Below are 8,247 nucleotides of genomic sequence, written 5' to 3' on the forward strand. Positions count from 1 at the left end.
CTTTTAATGTATTTTCTAGTCTTCTTAGATTGTTATGGTCTTTTTGTTTGTTTGTTTTGTTTGTTTGTTTTTTTTTTTTCAATAGAATACTCTTCAGGCGGCGTGTGAGAATGGTAAAGAGATAATTAGATAAGGGACCAAGAAAGAAACAAGACATAGAAAGGCCAGCTGAGAGAGACAGAGGAACTTGTCTTTGTATATTTAAAATGGGCATTCTTAGCTGTTGTGTCTTAAAGCATGTTTGGCAGTTTCTTAATTATTGCTAAGACAAACAGAGGACAATCTACGTAACTTCTACATTCTCACCAAACAATTTCCATGAAGGAAACACTTGTGTATATAGCTCGCACCAAAGCATGACCAATCACAAAATCCCTTTCCATCTGATGCCTAAATAGATTAAGTGTATACAAGCCTTTTGATTTCAACATTTATTAATTTGATCATAAAAACATTGAATTAGCAAAGATTTTCTCTGAGTGGGATGCAAGGATATTTTCCCAATTCAATTTATTAAATTGGCATTTATTTGTCTAAACTGTATGTGATTTTTAATTCTCACATACATTTTTAATATAACATGTGATTTTAATATGCATTTTTTTAAAACTTTAAGCTTAAATGGATCCTTTTTTTCTTAAGAGTCCGTTTGATTTGATGTTTTAAAAGATGCAATTTAAAAACGTTTGTGTAAAAATACAATTTTTAAAAATATAAAAAATCGTGATTTGATCTTTAAAATCATAATTTAACCTTTAAAATTGTATTATTATTTTATTTTATTTTTATTATTATTTTTTTTTTAAAAAAAAAGGTGCTCCCTAGACCCTTCCTACAATGGGAAAATTCAAAATTTTCTATATTTTCAAACCATAAATTTTTTGAAAAGACACTTTCAAACAATACACTTATCTATAATTTTGTTCGAAATCGTAAGGCAAAACGAACCCTTGACTATATGTTAAAGTAATAATTAAGTGATTAAATTTACTTCTTCATATCAGCTTAAGCTTTTGAGACAAATATTAATTTAATATGGTATCAGAACTAAAAATCATTAGCTCGAACATTGACTCCATCATTTACCTCCAATTTTAATTAAATATTCTACGTGTTGGGTCTCAGCTATTAAAATTAGGCCTGAGTAAGTCCGGTTTTGGCTCTTATCGGTTATTAACCGATAATTTTCGGTTAAGCGGTTTATTAACCGATACCGAATCAATAAGAATTTTAACCGAAATTATCGGTTATAACGGTACACGGTTAAACGGTTCGGTTAAACCGGTTAACCGATTTAACCGTGAGTTTTATATTGATATATTTTGTTGGGCCAAAAATGAGTTTTTTTTTACTTTTGAGAGCCCAAATATTTTTTGTTGGGCTAAAATAACTGATTAAAAATGAGTTGTTTTAGGGTCCAAATACTTTTTGTTGGATCCAAATATTTGTTTTTTGGTCTAAAAATTGAAGCTTTTTTATATTGATCCACCACAACATTTATTATTATTATTATTATTATTATTTTATAAAATACATTTTTCCAAAGCAAATGAACTAATTAATATAATGAATGCTAATTAGACTAACAAAACTAATTAATGAAAAATGCTTTCACCAAAGGCAAAGAAATCCCATCCAATACCAACACTAAAAAAAAGAAGTCAAAATACCTAATTCCAAATTAAGATAAAGTTACATAGGTATATATATAATCCCAAAACTACATCGTTTTGGCATCCCTACTTAATGGTTTATATCGGTTAAACGGTTAACCGATTTGAAATTTCTAACCGAACTGATAAGTATACCGGTATAAAAAATTTAACCGATAAGGATATCGGTATATCGGTTCGGTCGAAATCCGTATACGGTCGGTAATTGGTAACAGGTTAATCTGCCCACCCCTAATTAAAATGAAGTTTGAACCCACACGTAAAAAGAAAATACTAAAATAATAATTAAGTAATTAAATTTATCTATTTTTATTATCTTAAGCTTTTAGAACTAACGCTATCTAATTGTGGGACCCAACATCCCATCTGTGTGCCACTTGTGGGTTCCGTGCTGCTATAGACATTGTATATGGGTGTGAGTCAGTACACCTGAGATTTATCAATCTTCAAAAATCTAAACCAACAAACATTTGGGTTCAACAACCTATCAACGTTGGACTAGAGACTGCTGTGTCAACTACCATTCTTCTTCAACTTTCTATCTCACCGCCCATTCTTCTCCATCCGCGGAAGCCATTTTCTTACCTCTCCTATTAATACTACTTAATAACTGCCCTTAATTTCAACACACGCCTTCTCCCTCTGAATTTTACGCTATAATCTTGTAGCTCTTTGATTGTTTCTTACGTTTTCAACTCCTATGGCTGACTTGGATCACTCCTCCTCAGATGATACTTCTATGGATTCCAGAGGTACCCTTTGAAATTAGTGGCTCTTTTTTTTTTACTTCTTTGACAGTTATTTCAACTGTTTTCTGATGACAACCTCTGTGGATTCAGTTGGTAGACATGTCAAATTATGTCACACCTTGATTATATACACTTTGGTAATTATACCTCTGATGATTTCAGAGATACCCATGTGTCCTCTTGAGTAATTTTCTTTTCTTTCTCTGTAAAAATGCCTACCATCCTACCCAGATTACTATCTCAAAAGATTTTAAAGCAAAAAGGGCACTGCTTTTACTATCTCTAGGATTGGGATATTGGGTATGAAGCTAATGAGAAATTATGACTTTTTCTGTGTTTGTTGCAGAGGAAAATAGTAGTCACGATTCCAAGCTTGAATTCTCTGAAGATGAGGAAACTCTTATCACTAGGATGTATAACCTTGTTGGTGAGAGGTGGGGTTGTTTTTCTATCCCTTTTGTTTGCTTTTCCCAAACTTGTTTGTAACTTTCTTGAAGTTTCAATGAACTCATGAGAAAAAGGTGGTGCTGATCCATAGGTGGTCTCTAATTGCTGGGAGAATTCCTGGAAGAACAGCAGAGGAAATTAAGAAGTACTGGACCTCAAGATACTCAACAAGTGTATGAAAATGCCATAATATGGATTCTGTTTCTCCATCAGAGCAGGAAAAATTTTGGGTTGGGGTTGTAGCAAAGTTTGGTTGTATGAAATATGCCAGTTTTTCTTTCCTTTAAAGAGAAGAAACCTTATCATGGGTTTTAACTCTCATCTGAATGGGGCATGTTATTAAAGCAAGTAAACTGTACAATGTGTTCTCCTTATTGGTGTGTCCAAGAATGTGTGGAATTTCAATCATATTTTCAATTATCTGAATGTTCTTCTCCCTTCCCATGGATAATCAAAGGATTATATTGTATGTGTGAAAAGTAATATTATTTTATATGATAAAAATATATATATTATTTTTTTCACACAAACAATTTCCCTTATAACAGAGTAATGAGCTCCTTGCTCACCTTAAAAAAGAGAAGTCTTTGACTAAAAAAGAGAGCAGGGAAAAGAATAAGAATAATACCAGGATGCCCAATATCCCTAAATTTAAAAACTATATAAGATGGCTTGAATTTAATTCTATCTTATATATGTAACATTCTCTGACAAATTTTGGTTTGGTGATACAGAGTATACCTTACAACAGAGTAATGTCCCCTGTCAGATTTGTTGTTGTTTCGATTGTTTCAACATAAATAATCCCGAGGATATAAGTTATCCTATGACTCAAAATGATCTCAAACTGTATTGGAGCAGCTCACTTGCTTCGTCATGAACCGACAAGGCACCGAAGATCTCGCTTTGTTCGAGCAAATGTTCCAGCCAAGGGTTCAAGTGATAGAGGAAGCTCTCTTTCCTGCCCATGGATAGGGTTCACTTGATTTTAATATTTTTATAATCAAGATTTTCTAACATCCTTTTTTTCAATTTGATAATATGGCTAATTCATTTAATTTTCCTTGTGACATTGTTGATCTTCGATAGGATTTTATCAATTTTAATTTTGAAAAACTTCTTTCTACAGAAGTAACTGTAACATGTATTGTCAATAAAATTCTATAAGCGATGCATGCATTTGGGAAAGAATCAAGTCTTTTTATATAATTTAATATGTCAATTGGAGCACTTTTTTGCATCAATATTTTTTCATTGGCCTGTGTCATAAATATTTGTAACAATAGTGTTAGATACATCAATAGTATTTTCATTATCTTCTAATTCTTTTTGATGAATTTCTTATTCATTTATGAGTTTTTCACCTAAATTATCCTCTATATTTTGTTTATTTCTAATAACAAATTTATTTAGAGCTCCTCTATGAGATTCAATCAGTTTCTCTACTTTCCTTCTTTTTTTTCTTTTTTTTTTTGTTTTGTTTTGTTTTTTTTTTGTTTTGTTTTTTTTTTTTTTTAAGTTTTTCATATCTAGATGCATATTTTCTACTAATAGACATGTTTGATTAAAAATATTAACAAATAAACAAACACAATTTATATAAAAAAAATATTTTGACTATAATAAAATAAATTATAAAAATAGAACAATAAATCAGAGAGGCAAAGACTAGAGAGTTCTTAGAGATTTCTCATTTTGGAGAGGAAGAAGGTTTTGGAGAATTAGCATGAAGGTTCTTGATCTTCGAGAGAGTCAGAAAAATTGGCTATATAATAGATATGAGTGAAGGTTCTCATTCTTGTGTGAAATTCCAACAAAAAAAGAGACAAGAGACAGCCTACATTCCACTTTGAGAATAAACAATACTATTTGATTCCTCTTTTAATGTGAAATTCCATCACTCAGAGACAATAGACGTTGGTGATAGGTTTTTTAATATTATTTCATTCTCCAAATTCCATCAAAGAGACAGAGACGTTGGTTAGAGATGCTTTTTTTTTTTTTTTTTTTTTTTTTTTTTTTTCTTTTGAATTATTATTATTTATGATTGTCCTTATTAAATTGGGCCTTATTACTTATTTACCATTATTAGAGGCTTGAAATTTTTATGGAAATTTTTTTTGGGGCCTTATTAAATGGGGGCCGTAGGCGAGTCGCCTAGCCTTTGGGCTTGCATAGCAGGATTCGAACTCATGCTCTAGTGTGTACCTAACTACTTTGGAGATTTAGAGAATTACTTAGAGAGTTCGGTAAGAATACATTAAGATATATATTTGAATACTACTCTAGCGCTAACCAAAAAGCTTAAGCTAATGGGCCATTTAGGTATTTTAACTACTTATTTTACGTTATTTTAAAAAAATTTTAATGTGCAACGCAATACTCATACCTGCACCCACAACAACTACCTTGTCTTGGACACGAATCAATGAGACGTGAAGCCCCTCTCAATAATTTCCAAACACCAAGTACGTCTTTTGGCAATCTCCACTTCACTCAACTTCGGTAAACGTATGCAATAAAAGATAAATGAGAAAAATATAAAAAAGTCTCTCAAACTATCAACGGTTTGCAATATAGCACTTTAATGTTCAAAAGGTATTAAAGTAACCCCCAAACTACCAAAATATATCAAAAATGCTACTTTTTTTTTTATATTCCTATAATACCCCTATTCATTTTTTTTTTATTCCTATAATACACATATTTTTTTTAACAAATAAAATAATAAAAAAATTGTAAAAAAAAAAACCAAACAATTTTTTAAAAATACAAAAAAAACCAATGGGCGAATAAATAAATAAATAAATATATATAAGTTTTTTGGAATAAATAAATAATTAGTCACTATAGTTAGCTTAAATTACAAATTGCTTCATGTCGTATTAAAGTAAAATCAAAGGGCGAATAAAAACAAATTTTTAACAGAATTTGACTCTAGGGACTAAATTGGTTTTTTGGAATATCTCAAGAACCATACCTTTGATTTTACTTTAATACGACATAAAGCAATTTGTAATTTAAGCTAACTACAGTGACTACTTATTTATTTATTCTAATTTTTTTTTTTTTTTTTGTATTTATTAACCCATTGGTTTTTTTTTTTTTTTTTTACAATTATTTTATTTGTTAAAAGAATATGGGTATTATAGGAATATAAAAAATAATAGAGGTATTATAGGAATATATAAAAATTAGCGGCATTTTGATACATACGAGAAGCCCACAGCAACTTCAAGACATCAACATTATAATATTGCAAAAGAACTCCAGAAGCTGGGCCGCTTTTTATTTTCCCTGCATACATTGTATAAAAAGTATGATCATCTAGTTTTTTTTTTTTTTTCGAAATTAATAGATAAGTTAAGGGGGTAAGTTGGACATTGCAAATTTTTTTGAAAGAGAAAATCATTCCAATATTATTAATAAAAAGGATCACGAGCATATAAGCCTTACATCACAAGAGTACAAAGCTCTGAGAATGCAAATCATAGCCGAAGCAATAATGTTACAACATCATAGACACGTACATAACATTCTATCATTTAAGACTTATCTATGATTTTAACTTCCGCTAACCTATGACTAATTTTCAAATGAAATAATAGATCTGCTTTAGGTAAACACAATCTAATGTATAAGTGCTTATTCCTCGGCCTTAGGCGCATAAAACGTCCATGCCAACACAAATCTACATAAATATGTTAGTTTTGACATATTTGTGCAAGCGAAAACCCATGTACTCTAAAATTCATTAATATTGAATTTTTGACACTTATTTAGATATTTGGGTGAAAATTATAAATCAATCTCATGATCTTGTATCGATTGTAAAAAATTCATAATTTATGAAGAACTTTGCAAATAATCTCATGATTTAGAGTAATAACTATAATTAACTATCTTTCTCTTTAACAAATAATTTCCAGTGCTTGATTATTGATATGACTAGATGATGGGAAAGCCTATCCATCTTTTCTCCTCATGGGAAAAAGTATCACGAGATTTGGTAAAATTTTGAAGGTGTTGTGTGGACAAGTATTCTCTTTGCGTAAGCCTTCAAGTAGAAACAAATTTACAGATTCACATGCTGTAGAACTAAAATTGGAAAATAATGTAAACAGAGAGGAAACCAGGGGCCATGGCCATTGGATTTGAATGTTTTTCTCTTATGTCCATTTAACCCACAACCCATCTATTTCTATAAACTATGCACAAATAAAATAAAATAAAATAGAATTAACGTATGAAACACGTCTAAGTTCAGAACACGGCTCTTCTAAACATTTTTCTAACCTTGATTAATAAAAAATGGACAGGAATTTTCTCTAAATCAGTCTAGAGAAAATATTTTCAAACCCATTTAAAATAGTGTTAAGTGTCTATAAACATTTAAAGTGTTAGTCTAAATTAGTAAAGTGATATAATGACCTTAAGAATTTAATGTGAATTTTAAATGTTTATAGATACTTGACACTATTTTAAATAGGTTAGAGGATATTTTCTCTAAACTAAATTTGAGAAAATTTCTATCCATAAAAAATTCCAATTCGTGGGATGCCTCTGAACAAATTAAAGCTAGTGACGAGGCACATAAAAATATAATATAACATTCGACATGATAAACAATATAAAGCACCGTTAAGAAGGAAATATAATCATATAAAAGGAAATCAAAAGCAATATAAAGCACTTTATTATATTATAAAGCACCGTTAAGAAGGAAATATAATATAATCATATAAAAGGAAAGCAAAAACAATATAAAGCACTTTATTATATTATAAAGGACCGTTAAGAAGGAAATATAATCATATAAAAGGAAAGCAAGATCAATCTCAAAGCACAAAAAATTCTTCACCTTTTAAATGCAGTGACTACACGACAAAGCCAAACTCTTTCCCTTGCCGTTTTGGCAGGTCAAGGCAAAGACCGTTAGTTAGAGCCTCCAGGCTTTTTTTTTTTTTTTTTTTTTTTTTTTTTTTGCCGTTTAAAGGAATAGTAAATTCTTAAATTACACAATTTTAAACATTTTTAAATATCTAAACGTTTGAAAAATACCACCCATTAAAGTTGTGGTATGTTGGCATTGAGAATTGAATATATTTTCATTAGGTTTTTTTGCTCTCTATGTTGTAAAAAAGTTTTAAGCCAAAAATTGTCATTTGATTTTATGAAAAAGAAACGTCTACAAAATTAAAGAGAAATCATTTTGAGATGATTTTTGTTTTTTGGATATCTCGATAATAAGTCACCTTTTTAATAGATAAAATTGAAGAGAAAGCCTTTTTGAGAGAAAAATTCTTTTTGGTTACATCGATAACATGTCACTTTTTTTAATAGGTATCATTTTAGAAAGGCATACGTAACCCTATTTT

General features: G+C 29.8%; 1 protein-coding gene across 1 annotated transcript; it reads left to right on the forward strand.

The window, feature by feature from the left end:
- Positions 1 to 2,187: 2,187 nt before the first annotated feature.
- LOC132182626 (transcription factor CPC-like) lies at positions 2,188 to 3,289 on the forward strand. Its single transcript, XM_059595929.1, has 3 exons — positions 2,188 to 2,425; positions 2,769 to 2,856; positions 2,961 to 3,289. The coding sequence occupies exons 1-3, from the start codon at positions 2,374 to 2,376 to the stop codon at positions 3,046 to 3,048; spliced, it is 228 nt and encodes a 75-aa protein (XP_059451912.1). The 5' UTR covers positions 2,188 to 2,373; the 3' UTR covers positions 3,049 to 3,289.
- Positions 3,290 to 8,247: the final 4,958 nt, after the last annotated feature.

Source organism: Corylus avellana, chromosome ca5 (genome assembly GCF_901000735.1).
Source record: "Corylus avellana chromosome ca5, CavTom2PMs-1.0".
Taxonomy (NCBI): domain Eukaryota; kingdom Viridiplantae; phylum Streptophyta; class Magnoliopsida; order Fagales; family Betulaceae; genus Corylus; species Corylus avellana.

Excerpts from the sequence above, each read along its gene's own strand:
- LOC132182626 (XM_059595929.1), top strand. The coding sequence starts at position 2,374 with ATGGCTGACTTGGATCACTCCTCCTCAGATGATACTTCTATGGATTCC. Across the intron at positions 2,426-2,768 it reads TACTTCTATGGATTCCAGAG|AGGAAAATAGTAGTCACGAT; the intron begins GTACCCTTTGAA and ends TGTTTGTTGCAG. Across the intron at positions 2,857-2,960 it reads TATAACCTTGTTGGTGAGAG|GTGGTCTCTAATTGCTGGGA; the intron begins GTGGGGTTGTTT and ends GCTGATCCATAG.